General features: G+C 38.8%; 1 protein-coding gene across 2 annotated transcripts in view; it reads left to right on the forward strand.

The window, feature by feature from the left end:
- LOC122076455 (protein TRANSPARENT TESTA 9) overlaps positions 1-19483 on the forward strand; it is a 67050-nt gene that overhangs the window by 34300 nt on the left and 13267 nt on the right. For both annotated transcript variants that reach the window (XM_042641755.1, XM_042641756.1), the window contains exons 11-12: positions 8687-8775; positions 8858-8928. In XM_042641755.1, the coding sequence (XP_042497689.1) occupies positions 8687-8775; positions 8858-8928 (160 nt within the window). The remainder of the gene's footprint in view (positions 1-8686; positions 8776-8857; positions 8929-19483) is intronic.

A 19483-nucleotide genomic window follows, 5' to 3' on the forward strand; every position in this document is an offset into this window, starting at 1 on the left:
ACAGAATAAGGGAGGAGAAGAGATGAAAACCTGTATTAGAGTTATGAAAGAATCCTAAAGGAAGTTGGAAACTAAAACTCAGACAAGATAGAGAAACCGAGGTAAGGGTTTAAGGATTCAAATCTGAGATCGACTAATCAGTTGCAATCAATATTAATCGACAGACTGAACCAGAATCAGTATTAGGGTTTAGAAATCAAACTTGAAGATAGAATCAGAAAATTAAGATTTTCAGATTTGTATTCGAAACAGGTGACCATAAATTGATTTAGAAATTGGGGCTTACAACAGGAATTAAATCTGGTCTCAGAAGTAAATTGATAGAAAGTCCAATTTCAGCAAGGGTTTAGTTAAGGAATAACTCAACCATCTAAACTAAAACTAAGTAGAAACTTCCATCTGAAAATTTCTTGATAGAAGTAGAGATCGTAGGGTTTATAGATTAGGGAGATCTTACCTGATTTCGATGAAGAAAAGGTTAATAGAGATCACAGAGATAAGGCGAATCAGTAATCCGCCTGATCCTCTTGGAATCCATCACAGCTACTGAATCCAAAACAGCCAACTCAGAATCCACTGAGCCAATACACTTCAATCTAAGTTGTATGCCTGAAAATCCAGAGACCAGAAAAATCACAAAGCTTCCATTCAGTTCATGGAATCTAGGTGATCCAAGGCATTGGAGGGGGCCTGGACGCAAGGCGACACCAACCATAGTTATCAAGGTGACAAGGCAACAAAGGGAATGGAGGATGGTCAAAAATCAAGGCAACACCAACAAGGCGTCAAGGCGTTGCCTAGGAGTCCAAGACACCAGTCCAGGCTGAGGCACCTTGTCGCCTAGGTGTCACCTCGATAACTATGACACTGACAGGCAACCAAGGTGTTCAAGGTGCCTGCCTAGACGACGTGGCATCCAAGACGACCAAGGTTCCTGGAGGCCTAGGTGATGCCCGGATGCCTAAGGGGGTGTTTGGTTCGGTAAATCAAATGGTGTATGTATCGGATATGGATGTCATTCTTTTGATGGACATTCTTCTGAATCGTGTTTCTTGTTGAAAAATCGCTTGGTTGCCCTGAGTCTGGTACATGTCTCTTGCTTGAAAACTGTTTGGTTACTCTAAATCTGTATAGTGATTCTTACTGTAAAACTGTTTGGTTATCCTAAATCTGTGTAGTGATTCTTACTGTAAAACTATTTGGTTACCCTAATCATGTGTAGTGAATTCTTCCTATTAAATTGTTTACTTAAACATAAGAGTGGTGAAGTGAAAAACTATAACCTTTTTTATTATTTTTTATTTATTTCTAAAATTTATATTTTTAAATAATTGAAAAGTGATTTATCTTAAAAAAATATATGGTTTTTCCATTTAAAAAAAAATCACCCCACAATTTTGCATTGAAGCATAATTTGAAGTATGACTCAAATTATGTATTCAGGAGGAAAAAAAATTTATTCTTAAGTTTGAAAATTTGACTTTCCTTCCCTTTAAATTTCTCTTGCAACCAAACATAGCCTTAGTATTCAATCAAAATGGGAACCAATTCATTTCTCATTTTTAAAATAGTGCCCAAACTCTAACATGATTATTCAAGGTGTTCTGTGTACACATCTTCTTCCAAAGCTGGTCCCAACAGTCTTCCAAAGCTTTTGTTGGCAAACAAATTCTCAACTGGAGATTGCATGTGTGGAGGTAGATCTAACATGATTATTCAAGGTGTTCTGTGTACACATCTTCATGATTATTCAAGGTGTTCTGTGTACACATCTTCTTCCAAAGCTGGTCCCAACAGTCTTCCAAAGCTTTTGTTGGCAAACAAATTCTCAACTGGAGATTGCATGTGTGGAGGTAATTACTCCAACATTGACTCAATAATCCGAGAGAAAATTACTCAATAATGTCCTTAGATCACTTTTTACCTGCCACCACATTGACTCTATAATTCGAGAGAAAATTACTCCAACATGTATACAACAACAATAATACCGTTCAAGGTGTTCTGCGTACACATCTTCTTCCAAAGCTGGTCCCAACAGTCTTCCAAAGCTTTTGTTGGCAAACAAATTCTCAACTGGAGATTGCATGTGTGGAGGTAATTACTCCAACATTGACTCAATAATCCGAGAGAAAATTACTCAATAATGTCCTTAGATCACTTTTTCCCTGCCACCACATTGACTCTATAATTCGAGAAAAAATTACTCCAACATGTATACAACAACAATAATACCGTTCATATACAAACAAAAAGGTAATTAGAATCTTGATGGATTCGAACCATCATATCCTGGGTAATACCCAGATGCTCTTCCACTTTGAGCTAAAGATTCACCTAACAATCTAAAATGGTTAGAACAAGATAAGATCCAAACATCACATAATGACAATTCCCATAAACATAGAGCAATAATGTAGAAAGAGATACGAATGAATCAGCCATAACAAAATGAAAATTATGAGATCTAAAAGGTGCAGCCCCAAATCAAAATTACTTTGTTCCTAACATCAAAATGAAAGAGAAGAAATCATTTATCTTGAAAATGATGCATATGTGTTGTTGACGCTTGAGAGGATAACTGAGAAAGAGCTTGCTCATATCTTGCAACAAAAGAGAGGAGAAGAGTCCTACAATTAGCATACTCAAATCCAACTAGCAAAGAAAATTCTGGAAATTCTCCAGCAGAAACTTGATCACAGTGATCACTTCTTGTGCACCTCCTGCAATAACGATGCTTGAAAACAAAGACTGCGGATAAAGACAATTAACTTTGTGTTCTCAGCAGAACATGATTCAAAAGTCACCCTTAGCAGCAATAAAGATACTATTTTTCTTTCTAATAACCACCACAGGCACCAAAAGAAGTCACAAGTCATTCCAAAGATTAAATCCTACTGAACCCATGAGAAACACATTTCACTTCACCAATATTGTTAATCCAATCAAGAAATGTTAGTGTTAGATAAACATGGATTTATCAACAAAAGGAATATAGAAGGCAGGCAATCAAATCTAAACAAAAAGGAAATGTACAGTCAAACTTCATTCAAAATAAAAAGCGAGGGAACATAGAAAGGCATGTAAATTTCTGATCCATTTGTAAGAGAGAATTTTGATCATATCTTGTGTCACAGGTCCTCCCTATGAAGTTGCCAGTGAAACTTTTTAGTGTTAGGAAGGGGCTTCTACTGGAGCCTTTGCTTTCTCTTTCTTTGGTAAATCACTATCACCCATTAACCCAGAAAAAGAAAATAGAATGTGTAATTTCTATGATCCAAGGATACTAGAAGACAAAGAGAAAATACTCAGGTTAATTACATATCTGAAAAAACCAAAAAAAGGATGAGAAAAGTTAAGGCCAATGATTACCTGTAAGTCATATGAAATAAATAATCAAACCAAATTATGTACAAATAGTCATTATCAAATCAAATAAGAAGTGCCTCAATCTGAGAATATATAATAACTAGCAACATAAATATCAATGAGATACTATTTCAAACCATACAGGCACAATCTCAGTTACATGTACAGACATAACATCATATAACTTTTGAGACTGAAATTACAATTTATCCAACCAAACAAGAGGCCAATGAGAATGGAATAACAATAATATGAGTTTCCTCTCAAGTGAATGTAAACTTTGTCCCATGTTTTCTTTACACTAACATAAGGGAAAACAATGCCATATGGTCCACAATGATATTAGGGATCACTAACAAAATGTCAATTATGTCAACCCCAAACAGTGAAGTAAGACATCACAGCAATCGAATTTGCAGACCAAAACTTTGGAAAAGATTTCAATGGTAGGAACAACACCAGCCCAATTTGTTCATCTTCACAACCATGGCTTCCTCAGTAGTCAAAGCAGCCATACAAGAACACCCAAAAAGATCTACTGCCCAACACTCCATCTGTCAATCCTAAGGACAACTTCTCATGTTCAACCAACAAGTTTTGGGTGCAAATTCTCCCTCTATACAAATGACAAAAAGGTGAACACAAGAATAAGAAGAAGAAGAATAGATAATACGAGTGAAACGCCAAGAAGATGATACAAGTACAAATAAAACAAAAACAAGGAGGAGAAGGCATGCATATTGCTGACCTCTTAAAACCAGCCAAGTACCATTACTTGAAACATGAACTGCACATCAATGATAGATATACAACTGAGCAAAAAGCCCTCCATAAAGTTCAACTGATATAATAGACCCATCGATTGGATGAGCATATCAAGAACTGGATCTGTTACAGGGTTGCCAAGAAAATATCCCTGAAAAAAGTTTCATTTAATGGCCCTAATGAAATGATATTAATTAACCATATTCACCATAAAAAAAGATGCTTGATCTGAATCTAACAATTAAGAAAGGAATTCTGCCATATCCACCATAAAAAAGAAAGAGGCCAATGGAATTCAAAGCATTATGTGCCATATCCACATAATACCTTCTTATAGAAGCTTACCAATCACCAGCTGACCAGTTTAAATGAGAGAGTTCAAAAATCGAGTCAATATTACATCACCAAAATAAGCATTTCAAATGTTAGTCATAAATTGTCTAGTTAATATCTACTCATGTTTTGAAACAACACACTAATCATAAATAAATAAAGCGACACCTCCTCAATCTTGACCACCATCTTCAATATTCTTCATGTAGTGTTCAAACACCTTACGCTTATCTGCCTCATTGGCATTCAAGAAGATGGGAGCCAATTCCTTATGTTGCATGAAGAATTGTTTAGCACGCAATTTTTTATCAAACTCAACTCCTGGAAGTGCATCAATCTCAATACATAAGTTTTTTGCAAATTCCTTCCGGGGGTCTTGCTTGGCCATCTCGACAATTGCATTGGCTATCACCTTCAAAGGACTACTAACCTTCTCTGCACCTCCTTTCTTCTTCTTCTCCTATGGTTACCTGCTATTCGCGCATGTGTTATGGTACTTGGAGGCTTCAACAATACCGGGTACAGTTTGAGAACTGCTCCCAAAACAAGATTAAAATACCGGCTGATAGTTTCACTTGAATGCCCAAACAAATGTTAGAGGACGCGGTTCTTAACATTGTGACCGATTGCATATAAAAAAATAACCACTTGTTCCTCCACTTGAACGTTATTTGTATCATACAAAAGACCCTTGTCACGCATCACCTGACATAGGTTAAAGAACGCCTTTTGACTCATTCTTATCATGTTTCGACATGTCTTGTCAGTATGTCCAATGATTCGTTGTGTCTCAACGGAGCCACGTTGAGTCTCATTACGATAAGGTTGCTTACATAGAAACAGTTTCTTATACTGTTCCACTGCTATAACAACTGCAGTAGCCGCAAATATTATTACTTTCTTGCGCCTCTGATAATACTCATCATATTCATCATCACTATCCATTTTTTACGTAAATCTACAATTTAGAATTAAACAAGCACTTCAGAAAACCAGAACAGATATTCATATGTATTCAAAAAGGAGAAATCAGAACTATTAAAAGAAAGAAAGAACGAATTACAAATTTTAGGCTTTCAAACAAAAGAATTCAAATGAAATGCTTCTGAATATAATAGATGATGTATCTTAGAAACTGAAGCATAATGAGGATCAACAATAATAAGGTCGTCAGGATCAAGAGAACTTTCCATTGGTAGGCAACAACTTGATCTCACAAGGGGCTTTTCACAAGTAATCCACAGGTAATAGTAATCTCTTCCTCTTCATTTTTAGTAGAAAGTTTTAGACACAGAAACCCATTTTCCTTTGACTTATACTCCTACAAGCATTCCTTCTAAGTCCATTACCATCAACAACTACAACTTCTATTGCTTCACCATAACAACTGCTCAAGACAAAATTGATCAAGGAACCTAAAGAAAAAATCTCTGCAAAACCATTCTTTGAATAACCCAAATCAAAATGTAACCTGAAATTTTTATTCCATGATATACCCTAACCTAATTTCTATCCACAATAATGCTCTACCAATTACCATATCAAATACTGTTAGATGTATCTATTTATTATTTTATTGGGGAAGAGAAAACTTTGTCATTCTGTCCTATATCAATTTAAACCCAGTTTCAGGCCTTATTTTGAAATCGGTGGAGAGCTTTTGTGTTGATTTTTATGTATTGATTTGTGGTTCTGACTAATTAAATGTTTCAGACCTATTATTAATCGATATTCATCTTCTTAAAGCCATTATTTAATTATTTTTTCCTGTTTCAACTTTTCCTCAGTACCTTAGTTTATGGCCTTGTTCCTATTTACTGATTTGAACTCACAAATACGTTCAGATCATCAGTAAATATTAGTCATCCCTTTCATCTCACTTGACCCCAGTTATGCACCCCTTTGAACCCCTGTTTTGTCTCAGCCCTATTTTTCCTCGAGTCCGATTCCAATAAGACCTTTTTTGTCTTTAAAAAAAAGGTCGCAGGTAGCCGACGGCGGAAATCGAGAGAGAGAGAGAGAGAGAGAGGGCTTACCAGTCGCCAACGGCGGACTCTCGGTGAGATTCCTTGCAAGTCGTAGGTCGCAGGTCGCCAACGGTGAGATTCCTCACAGGTCGGGACTTGAGAGAAAACATTGCTTTAGAACGTAGGTCGGGACTTGGAGAGATTCCTACGCAGGTCGGACTCTCGGTGAGATTCCGGTCTCAGTCACAGGTTGTCGTAGGTCGAGACTTGGAGAGATCGTGGAGTGAGTGTCGCCGTTTGAGGGTCGCGGGTTAAGAAACGTCTCTCCCATTTTTCCTTTTATACTAGGTCGAGAGAACGTCGATCAGATCTGAGTTTAGGTATTTAGGTGAACTCAGATTTGATGCACTTGTGTAAAATGGTCATTCATGGGAAGGAGGGTGCTCGGATATGAGGGTCATCCTTGTGGAACCAAACAGCTCCTAAAATTAAGATTTATCATTCTACAGAATGTCATCCCAAAGATTTACCGAACCAAACACCCCCTAAGCTTTGCCAATGTCTAGGTGACACCTTGACAACTATGATTCAATTATGAAAATCGTTTTTGTGGCTGTAGCCCCTTACATACACTTAGTGTTTGAGCAAGATAGATTCAAACTCAAAAAGGAAAGGCTAAAAGTCCATCCTGAAAGAAATAAAACGTAGACTGACTCTTAACTCTTTCAGTTATCCAGCTAAGGAAGAATCCTAATCTGACCAAATGACTTTAAATTATATAGAAGACAAACAAACAGGATTGAGATTAAATTGCCTAACTCAGCCTGACTTAACTAATAACAATTAATATAGAAAAATAAAACCCAAAACAGAACCTGCATGTGAACACTAGCCACTGGCTGTCATGGTGGATGTGACATTGCAAAACAGGCTGTGATGTCACAGTCGGTCTTGAAAAGCTGCTTTCTTTTCTTTCTTCCGCTGGCATGACTTAAAATTCTGTGTGAGAGAATTTTCATGGGGATTGGAGTGGAAAATGAGTGGCAGCAATGATGACTTATAATATTATCGTTTTTGTATGAGAAAGAAGAGAAATGAAAGAAGAGACTTTGGTCCTTATTTTTCTTTTTTCTTTCACTTTGTTGCTTTTAGGGGTTTCTTCAATCACCCTCTTTGATTTCAGCATGCAAAGCATTTTATTCTCTTTTTTTTCTTTCCAGATTTTGTTCTCTACAAAACTTCTTGAGAAAATTTTGTTACCTTCAAGTGTTTATGGGCAGAAAAGCAACTCCGAATGTTGATGTTGAGATGTGAGTCCACTTGCTCCAAGCTCACTTGGGTGTGATTTTGCAAAAAGTTGCATCAAAAACCAAAATTGGGGGACTTGTCTTCACTCCAGGGTGAGATTTGTGAGTTCAGCAAGAGGTCAACCTAGTCTTGTTGAAATGAAGTATTTATACCACGTGAGTTAGGTGGTTTCGACTTAGATTTCACGAAATGAGAAATTTGGCCGAGATTTTGCATTTTTTGTGTATCGTAGTCTCATAGGTCGTCTCTTCTCAAAATATACCGAAACCAAGAAATTTCCGAGATCTCGCCAAGATCTTGTACTATGGTAAAAGAAATGTAAAATTTTAAACCTTATAATTTTTATATCGGAGTACTTTTCCCCTTAGTTCAGTTGGTATCTGAAGAATTCAACAGGCCTTGAGCAGGGGAAGACCCAGGAATTTCCTCATGGGTTCCCATTTTAAGTTAATATGCATATTGGGTAGGGGCCCAATCTTCATTTTATTTCTCATATCTACGCAATCTGCATTTAATTTCGCATATCTGCGATAGAATTTACAAAGTTTCCTATACATACAATTTGGTATTCCAAAACTTTGGGGGGGGGGGACGTGGCCCCTCCTTCCATTGCTGGTTTTGAGCGAGGTTGAAATCAGGTAGGAGATTTCATTCTGTCTGGTATCCTGTTTCCCCATCCAACAATGATACGTGATATAGTGTTTGGTGGTCTTAAGCTCTTCATTGCACTCACTTTTCAGTTGGGCCTCTTTCCAGAGTATGTTTTATGTTGATTTAAACTTGACTGTTTGATTGGAAACTTTCCTTTCATCATACTATTCTTCAAGCTGTATACCTCTTAGATTGATTTCTAATCAGCATTATAGCTCCTCTTCTCTAGTAGGTTCTTTGTTTCACCCTCTCTGAATGATTTTTTTATTGTGATTCACACCCTGTATATGTAGGGAGTCATTACTATCACATGTTGTTAGTGGGGATGACATACAAGTTTTGGGTTCTTTGAGTGTGTTGGCTACATTGTTGCAAACAAAAGGTAATATTACTCAAAGTTAAATGAATTTAGTACTATGCTATTGGTCTTTTATATTTTAGAAGTTTCTATTTCTCTTTTGTAGAACTTGATGAATCGATGCTGGATGCTCTTGGAATTCTTCCACAAAGGAAACAACATAAGAAACTCTTACTGGTAGGTGTTAATGACTGTTACCCATCTCAGTTTCCCAGTTGTTTTTTCCACATACAGAGTTTGTTGATATCTCTTGAATAGTCATTGTTCTGTGATTGGAGTTTGCAGGTGTTGTTTTTGAATCACTGCACTGCAATTTAATTCGAATTTCGAACACAAAGCTGAAACTTGTGTTTGTTTATGGTTTTGTAATGGTGGACCTTTGTAGTATTTGGTTTTTGTTACTTTGTTAGAAAATGATCAAGAACACAACACACAGATGCCTCAAAATAGGTGAATGACCTTTTGTATTTACTTCTAAAAAGTTGAAAGTTCCAAGATTCCCTGATTAAACTATGAATTTACTGAGTTGCCAATCATGAATTTTTTTTGAAATAAATAAATATGTTCTTACCACTTGGGAATCCTTGGTTAGTTTCTCTAATGGGACTATACTTCGTGCTCTTCTTCCACTAATCTGTCATCAGAGATTCAAGACAAACAATGAAGCAAGTGATATTTTGGTTAATCTTTTCTTCAATCAAGTCATGGCATATTAGCATTGGTTATTTGGTTTCCTGATTAGACTATCCGGATGATGTTTTCTCTTAGTCCAGCAAGCTATCATTACGTGGTTATGAGATCATGTCAATGGAATGCAGTGCGTGTTTTTGTTTGACCACCTACTTGTTCATCATGCAATATCTGCTTTGGTAAATATGGAAGTTGAAGAATGAGATGACCTTTTACTATTCTAGATTTGACCTGGCAAAGTACATCTAAAAGTTCCAAGCAGCATTAGGAAGTTAGGAGCTCTTCTTTCCATCTTCTCTTCATAGTGATGAGAATGATACCAAACCTGGCATGATGGCTACTTTTCAGATGCTGAGTTTTATATGATGTCAGTTTCACCCCTGGAAGGAGAGGTTGATGTAGAGAAAATTTCTGAAGAATTTCTGGATCGGTTGGACCAGCAGAAGTACACCCGATCAAGACAAAAGTACTAATTTGCTAGCTCAACTTCCGAAGGCTGTAAGTTTTGACTCGGGTGGAGTTACAGGAGCCATAATACCAATTTGGAAATGACAGCCTGTACTCTACAGCTGATTAACTAATGGCAATTCATTGGACCACGAATTCAGGAGCCAAATTCTCACGTTTAAGGGGTGTAACTGGCCTCCGTAGTTTTGTGCAATTTAGGAATATTAGTTTCCAATTTTGTTTTCCTATCTTACTTTGTTTCCTGTTTTATTTCTCTTTCCTTTCCTTTGTAATACAACCTTATATAAAGGTCGTTTTGGGCGAAATAAAGACATCTTGAATTTTATGAATCAAATTTTCTTTGTTCGCTCTTCTTCCCCATTGGAATTAAGGTTTTCTTTACCTTATGGAATCAAGGCTCGCCAACATTAGAAAGAGATCTAGCCCCCATACTTCCTATTGCATCAAGTGGTATCAGACCTTTTAAGCGATCTGATATGTCTGACGGCGGAGACAAAGCAAATCTCTCAACCAAAGTTGAGTGTGGAGTGGAGGCTCTTTGGGAAACGTTGGAGACTTAGTAATGAGCCATCAAATGTTGAATTCAACAGATCCATGATATTATTGCCGATATGAGACTCAATGGATCTCAAGATGATGACGGGAATAATCGTGCCGAAGGTCCTAATCTAGGTCGACCTGCTTTTCGTCAAGGTCCTATTAATCTTTGTAGGCAGCCCGCTTTTGACAATGATGACAATTCAGAATTTGAGGATGGAGGATTTGTAGTGGCACGTCAATGAACATTGCCTCAAAGTTGATCTTCCTAATTTCTCTAGAAATTTGGACATCGAAGTCTTGACTTGATCTATGAGGTTGAGACGTTCTTTGAGAATGATAGAGGTTCCAAAAGAAAAACATATCAAATTGTGGCTTACAAGTTGCCAGGGGGAGCTGCTGCCTGGTGGGATCAACTACAGGAGTCTTGCCAACGTCAATAAAAGGCTCACGTCCGCACATGGTGTCAGATGAAACAACTTTTGCGGGGTAGTTTTTGCCACCGGATTTTCAGCAATATCAGAACTGCATCAAAGGCACCCAAACCGTTGCAACATACACGGAGGAGAATTTACAGTTGTCCCCTGAGGAGCAGCAAGTGGCACGGTACATTAATGGATTAAAATACTCGATCCAGGATCTCATGGGACTGCATTTTGTGTTCTCGTTGAATGGAGCACATAACTTAGCTCTGAAGGACAAACGACTATCAAACAGAAACCTGGGCATCGTTTCCCTACGGAGTCCTCGTGACCGTCATCAAGTACCGAGAAGCAAACGTCTATTGTCCCACCCTGAAGTTCTGGTAGCAACAGTGGTAGTAGCATCTCACACCATTAGTGGAGAGTAGCATAGGAGGTAGAGGGACTTAACAGAATCCTTACGTCATGCCAATTGTTGAAAAGTGCTATAGATGTGGTGGGGGCCATAAATCCAATGTTTGCCCCAAGCAGCAACTAGTTGGGTTAGCAGAGCACGATGAGTGTATGGACGACAAAGATTAAGACTACGACGACGATGACTTGGACGGTGTTGAGTTCATTGAAGAAGAGGGTGAGTATATCTCGTGTCATCCAGAAATTGTTGTACACTCAAAAACAAGTCAAACTGTCCCATCGCCATCAGATATTCTACTCACAATGTTCTATCAAACATGTATGCAACCTGATTATTGATAATGGAAGCTGTGAGAACATTGTTTGAGGGCCTTGGTCGAGCATCTGCGACTACCCGTAGAATAATATCCTTTCCTTTACTGGATCGGCTGGATCAAGAAGGGACCATCCATTGAGGTAATTGAAGTCTGTTGAGTTCCTATTTCTATTGGCAAGTCATATCATTATGATGTCGTCTGTGATGTTGCAGATATGGATACATGTCATATATTGCAAAGTAGGCCTTAGATGGAATATTTATACTTTCTGGTGGAATAAGAAGAAAATTACGATTTTACCAGGAGAGCATAAAGTTGACCAACCCAACACTTCTACGGTAGAGAGGAAGTTGTTCCTTTTGATCTCTATTTGTCGTGGTGAGTTTATTTTAGATATGAAGAATGTTGGCTTGACATACGCACCGGAGGTGAAATGGGAGACAGCCCAACTGATGGATGTTCCAACAATGGTGCAACCCTTATTGGAGGAGTTCAAAGATATCACTCCAGCTACATCCCATTAGGGATATCCAGCATCACATCAACCTAATTCCTAGTGCCATTCTACCAAATTTACTGCATTACATAATGAACCCAAAGGAGAGTGAAGTCTCGACGGAGAAAATTGAAGAGTTGCAGCAGAAGGGACACATTCGAGAGAGCATAAGTCTATATGTTTTTCTTACCCTACTGACACCAATGGACGGTACCTGGCGGATGTGTGTGGAACAGCCGAGCCATCTACAAAATAACAGTCAAATATAGGTTTCCGGTTCCTTAGTTGGACAACATGCTTGACAGGTTGGGGGGGATCTGAAGTGTTCTCGAAAATAGACATGTGCAGTGGATACCACCATATTCGTACCAGACTTGGCAATGAGTGGAAGACTGCTTTCATAACTAAGTTGGATTGTATGAGTTGTTCTGATGCCTTTCGGGTAATCTAATGCACTCAGTATCTTCATGAGGTTGATGAACCAAGTACTCAAATCTTTTTAGGGAAGTTCGTTGTAGTTTATTTCGATGACATTCTAATCTATAGTGGTCGTGAGGTTGAGCATATGGATCATTTGCAACATATACTGGTGGTGTTGCGTGATAATAAACTGTACGTCAATATGAAGAAGTGCAGTTTTATGACGGTTTGTCTGATCTTCCTAGGCTTCGTGCTCAGTGTTGATGGGATACATATTGATAAGGAAAAGGTGTGCGCTATTAGAGAATGGCCAATCCCAACTGCTGTTATTGAAGTCCACAGTTTCCATGGTTTAGCGACTTTCTATCGACCTTTCATTCGTAACTCCACTAGCATTGTGGCTCCAATCATTGATTGCATGAAAAAGGGGAAATTTTTGTGGACTGATGAAGCTACTTGAAGCTTTGCGCTGATTAGGGAGAAGTCTTGACAACTGCACTAGTTCTTGCCCTGTCCAACTTCGAGAAGGTGTTCGAGCTCGAGTGCGATGCTTGTGGAGTAGGAATTGGTGTTGTCCTGTCCCGTCCCAAGAGGGTAGACCAATAGCATATCATTGTGAGAAGCTAAATGAAGCCAAGAAGAAATGGTCAACCTATGAGCAGGAGTTGTATGCAATGTTTCATGCTTTGAAGAATTGGGAGAGTTACTTGATTCCCAAGGAATTTGTGATATATTTTGTTCATCAGTTTCTCAAGATTTCAAAGGTCAGGAGCGCATTAACAAGATTCACACCAAATGGGCATCCTATTTCGAGCAATTTGCTAATGTGATCAATCATAATTTGGGTGCCACAAGCATGGTTGTTGATGCACTCAGTGGAAGAGCTACTCTTTCGATTACATTGAGCAACGAGGTTGTTGAGTTTGAATGCATGAAGGAGGTATGTGAGTCAAATGAAGACTTCACTGAGACTTGGGCGAAGTGTATACAGAAGCAACCTGCAGGGACTTTCATATGGTAGACCGGTATGTGTATAAAAGGAACTAGCTCTGCATCCCATGAATGTCCTTACGAGAAAGTGGTTTGAGACCTACATGGTGGCGCTCTTGGTCCAGTGGTAAGGTATGAATTTTGTCACTTGGTTGTCAAGCGATCGACATGGCCTCTCGACAATCTCGGGGTAAGGATGCGTAGTTCTCAAACCCCCCTGGGACCTCACACATGCAGGAGCCTTGTGCACCAGGTACGCCCTTTATGGTGTTGGGCTAAGTAAGTGGACACCTAGGGTGCAACAAAATAGTGGCAAGAATTGAGGAGAGATAATATTGGCGCCAACTAAAGAAAGATGTTGCAACCATTGTAAGAAGCTACTCTGTGTGTCAAATGCAAAGGGATAGAGTCAGAATACGGGGTCATATATGTCGTTGTTGATGCTAAAGGATATAAAGGACCTTAGTTGGATTCGCACTAGGCCTGCCAAGGATTTAACAGGGTGTTGATTCTATGTTCATTGTGGTTGATTGGTTTTCGATAGATTCAGTAACTAGGGAATTTTCTTGAATGAATAAGATTTCAATCTTTATACCTAGATCTAAATATCTAATGGCATTCCAGACAATATTTAGACGAAGGCATCTGGTCTAAATATCTAGGAATGACAGATTTCAATTTTCGAAGGAGAAAGATGTGCTGGCATGTTTAGAACGTGTCCATCTGAGATCCTGCAGGTTGGTAGATTCCAGACAATCATTGAAGGCCTCCACCGCATAGTTGTCAAGGCGGTGCCTTGTCAAGGCACCACCTTGGTGTCCAGGTGGTTTGTTTGGGGCCTAGGCGGCTGTCGCCTTATTCAACTGTATGCCTCCTTATATTTTTTACACTTATTTATGCCAAATACCATTTACTTAAGATATTATTCATAAATAAGCAAATACCCCTTATTTGAATCTAATAAAAATAGTTTAAAAATCAAATTCCAAAAGGATAAAAAGTCAACCCCTCTGTCCAAGTACAAAAATTGGATTTTTGGTTGTAGGGCGATTTTCAACTTTTGAATTTCTAAGGTTTTTCTCAATTATGAAAATTTAATAAATCTTATCATGGTAAAACATTGCTAAAAACCAAAAGTCTGGTAAAATAATCTTTTGTTTTGATGTCCATAAAATTATTTCCATTCAAACCATTTAACAGCATTCGCACACTTTAAAATAAGTTTGACTGGAACATAACTTTGTCATAACAACTCAGATTTAAGTTATCTTAGATTTGTTGGAAAGCAAGTTTTGTGTTATACCTAATACAAAAGGTCTCATGTAAAACTAAAATCATTTGACCAATAAAACTTATTTTAGAATAAGAGCATTACTCTTAAATGTCAATAAGTCTTTTTGATTTTTATGACTTGATGTGTGTGTGTGTGTGTGATTATGTTGATTTTTTATGATTTGATGTTGCGTAATATTTTTAGGGTAATATACAACGCCACCCCCTAGAGAATGCCATTATTATAAGAACACCCCCTCTGTTTCACCAAATTAGACTCAGACCCCTTACCGTCAGTCACTCTTAAGGAATATACCTTATATGCTAATGTCGGCTACTATATTTTATTTTAAATACCAAAATACTCTTACTAAATATGAAGTACCTAAAATACCCATGTAATAAGTCCCATCCCCAAATCGATAGTTACTATACTTTGACCCCAAATCATTTGGACCACCGGCAATCGTTCAGAACACCGGTGACGGCGGCAGCGGAGGACTGTTTTGCTTTCGGGAGACGAGATGCCGTTTGATTATGAGTATGAGACGTGGAAACATTGAGATCACCTCGTAGAAACATAATGGATTTCAATTAAATCATAATCATCTTTGTCCTCAATACAGAGAAGGTCTCTTCACATATCGCTCCTGGTAGGCTTATTTGATCTCGAAGTTACCTGCATCACAATTCAAAAACAAATTCAATTCCAATTCCTGACTCTTAAATCAAAAAATGTCAAAAATGATTTCAATGACTGCTTGAACTTTAATCTTTGGTGGATTACCATATCACCAGTAGCAGGGATCCAATCATTGGTTGCTGGGTTTCCTCTGCGAGAAGAATGGCAAGCAGAGCAGGTAGTTTCTGGTGCTATCTTAAAGCAACTTCTTCTCCATTGATGTTCTCCGTCCCAATGAATCCCGTCCCAGTCTGCCAAAGCAACATTAAAACCAATTGAGAATTGAAGTGAAAAACCTTAGAGATGGGCTCAGAATCGTGTATAGATTCACCATCCAAACCCACATTAACTCAATTCATAACGTGTGGTGTTGCTTATCTACGCAGTTGAGATCTTTGAAGTATTTCGTCTCTACGTATTCCTCTATCGCATCTTTCCCTTTGTAAACCAGTTTCTTTGATAAATGTAAGCAAAGAACCAGAATCAGATAAGGATATATAAAATCCAATAATGTTAGGGATTTATATAAGGAACGATAAGAAAAACCTTGGGATCGTTCTTGAGTTGTTGAAATTTGACGAATTCGGGAATGACATCGGAGGTGCTACCAATGGTGTCCGTGTATTGAGACGAGGTGCTGTTGCGTTATGATGGGTTTGGAATCGGCGATCTGTTTGCAGATCTCTTAAGGGGTGTTGAGAGGGTTAGTGGTGGTGATGATGGCGCTGAGAGACATGACGGAGAGGCAGATTATTGGGAAGTGATGCAGTTGCACGATGGACTTAGAAAAAAAAAATCTTTTGATTTGATTCTCTTTGGATTTAGAAACAATTTCTTTTGTATTAGCTAGCTTCTAATTTTATATTAGTTTTCATTTTAAATTAGTTACCATTTTGATACTTTGAGTTTTCTTTTATAAGCCATGTAATTCACTAGTAAAGACAGATTTGAAGTTTTTGAATGAAATAATTTGAACGACTGGTTTAATGGCTGATGACTGTGATTGTGTGACCCCCCCTGCTTTTCTTCTTCTTCTTCCTTACATTCTTCACCTTTCTCTGTAGTTCTTCTTTTCTTTTTCTTCTTCTTCTTTTCTCTTTTCTCTTTTCTGGTTGTATTCCCTTTCTCTGTTATTGGGCGGTAGTTGCAGGCCCAAAGGAAATGGATTGATCTCTTTCATGAGAGATCTGTTTGAGTCAAGCCTTTGATCGAAGGTAGCCCTTCCTTGGGCGACACAAATCCTAGAACATCCCCTTCCAAAACTGGGTTTTGCTGTGAAGAAATCCAAATCAGATTCAGGTCTGACTTTGCCATCGCCATATCCAGTTGTAGGCTCGAAACCCATCAGATCTGGACTGTCCAGGGCTTCTGGTGCTGGAATCTTGGAGGACCTGTTGTTGTCACCCTACGCCTGATATTTCAGGCCAAACCGAGACCGATCAGCTGAGTTCCATCGAATTGAAACTTCTCACTATCGTCTGCCCTGTTTTGGCCAAGAAAGAAGAAGCCCCAATCGGGAGTTAGTGTTTATTCCCCTTTACTTTGATTTCCTATTTTACCCTTATGTTTGCCTTGAAATCTCCCTTATCCCTTACCTCTATTTTTTCTTCCTAGTTTAACCCTAGCAAATAATTCAAATTCCCTTTACGTCCCATCTCCCAAGTAGCCCATTATAATTTCTGTTTATTTACAAGACTGCCACTGCACCTTGGTTATTTAGTTCCCTTTATTTGGGTGGGCCATTAAACGATCCGATTCCTGTTCTTGGACCTCGGATCTGTATCAAGTGGTATCAGAGCGAATTTTCCTGCAATTTTCTGACCATGGCAAGTCACATCACCAATGCTGAGTTGCACAAATTGTATCGCGAGTTTGTCGAGAACCAACAGAATACTAATGCTAGGCTTGAGAGGACTGAAGCCAAGTTTGATAAGTTTATGGAAGAGATGATTGCCTTTATGAAGAGGTCTGATAAGTGAGTTGAAGAAGGATCCTCTACATTACCTCCTTTGCTCAACACTTTACGGATCGAAGATACACCTCAGAGGCAACAACTTGATCCAGTTGTTCCCCAGGATGTTACCCGGCAATTTTTCGACAAAGATTATGGCATCAAAGTTGAGGTTCCCGAGTTCAATGGTGAAAAGGGACCTGAGGAATTTCTTGACTGGCTTACCAAAGTGGAGAGAATTTTTGCGTAAGTCTCTTCCAGATGTGAAGAAGTGTGAACTCCTCATCACCAAGTTTATTGGGTATGTATGTTCATGGTGGGATGATGTACTACATGCAAGTTTTGTCAGAAGACTTGGACCCGTTACCAATTGGGAGGTCATGAAGCAGATCCTGACTGAAAAATTTGTTCCTCTTAATTATGAAAAGGTAATGTTCCATAAATTACTTAACTTGCAACAAGGGAACAAAGATGTGGATTCCTACACCCTCGAATTCCACAAACTGCCATCAAGGTGTCGACTTCAGGAGACAGACCAACAACGAGTGATGCGATATATCAGTGGGTTAAGTACTGAAATTCGACTTGAGTTGGCTAACACTGATTTTCAGGTCTGTTGATGTGGCAGCAGCTCATGCGAAGACAGCTGAAGAGAAGTCCATTTATTGGAAGGGTATGCTCAAGACTTCTTCAGTTTATAGACCTCCACCACGTATGGAGGAAAAGAAGCCTGAAGCTCGCAGAGTTGAAGAAAAAAGGTCAGAGTTCAACAAGGATAGTGTTGGGGTGAAGAATATCATATGCCATAGTTGTGGCGAGAAGGGTCACTATTCCAATAAGTGTCCCAACAGGACTCGTTCTGTGAACGTAGCAGAGAAGCAGCCGACAGAGAAAAGTGAATGAATCTCATTTATATCCTTATCCCCTCGAGGACGATGATATTGTCGATGATGAAGATGAGGATGTAGAAGCTCATTCAGCTAGCCTTTCATCTTTTTCGAATAGACTAGTTGATAAGGCTCCTCTTCAGACAGAAGGGTACTCTCCTGCACGGCTCCGACCATAATGATGTTCATGCAGTTGTTGATACTGGGGCAGAAGCAAACTTCATATCTGCTGAATTTGTTCGAGCACACAACCTTCCACAGAAGCAGCTTTTCAAGAAGATTCACGTGCGAGGTTTTGGACCCACAGCTCGAGAAGAGGCCACTGCAGTTGTTCGAGTACACTTACAGTTTGGGCCGATACAGTACCATGTCACCTGTTTAGTCACCCCATTGGCACACTACGACATTCTTCTAGGACGACCTTGACAGCGACATGCAGGCATTCTCTATGATGGCGCACAGAACACCATCAAGGTGAAGCAAGGTCATACGTACTTAATGAGGTCACATGCATTATCAAACATGCCACGTCGACTGACTCCTGCTCTGGAGACACATCAGCCTACTCTCCCTCCACTTGGTGTTATATTCCCATCCCCTGCTTCGAGATACGTGCCACCTCATCAGCGGGCAACTTACAAGGGTATCTTGGGAACACGACCTAACTCGACGGAATCAAGTTCTTCTAAGACCGGGAGAGCTGATGCAGTTGCACGATGGACTTAAAAAAAAAATATTTTGATTTGATTCTCTTTAGATTTAGAAATTATTTCTTTTGTATTAGCTAGCTTCTAATTTTATATTAGTTTCCATATTAAATTAGTTACCAATTTAATACTTCGAGTTTTCTTTTATAAGCCATGTAATTCACTAGTAAAGACAGATTTAAAGTTTTTGGAATGAAATTTTTTGAACGACTGGTTTACTGGCTGACGACTGTGATTGTGTGACCCCCCTGCTTTTCTTCTTCTTTTCTCTTTTCTCTATTCTCTTTTCTCTTTTCTGGTTGTATTCCCTTTCTCTGTTATTGGGCGGTAGTTGCAGTTCCAAAGGAAGTGGATCGATCTCTTTCATGAGAGATCTGTTTGAGTCAAGCCTTCGATCGAAGGTAGCCCTTCCCTGGGCGACACAAATCCTAGAACATCCCCTTCCAAAACTGGGTTTTGCTGTGAAGAAATCCAAATCA

This window comes from Macadamia integrifolia, chromosome 4, assembly GCF_013358625.1.
Source record: "Macadamia integrifolia cultivar HAES 741 chromosome 4, SCU_Mint_v3, whole genome shotgun sequence".
NCBI classification, from domain to species: Eukaryota; Viridiplantae; Streptophyta; class Magnoliopsida; order Proteales; family Proteaceae; genus Macadamia; species Macadamia integrifolia.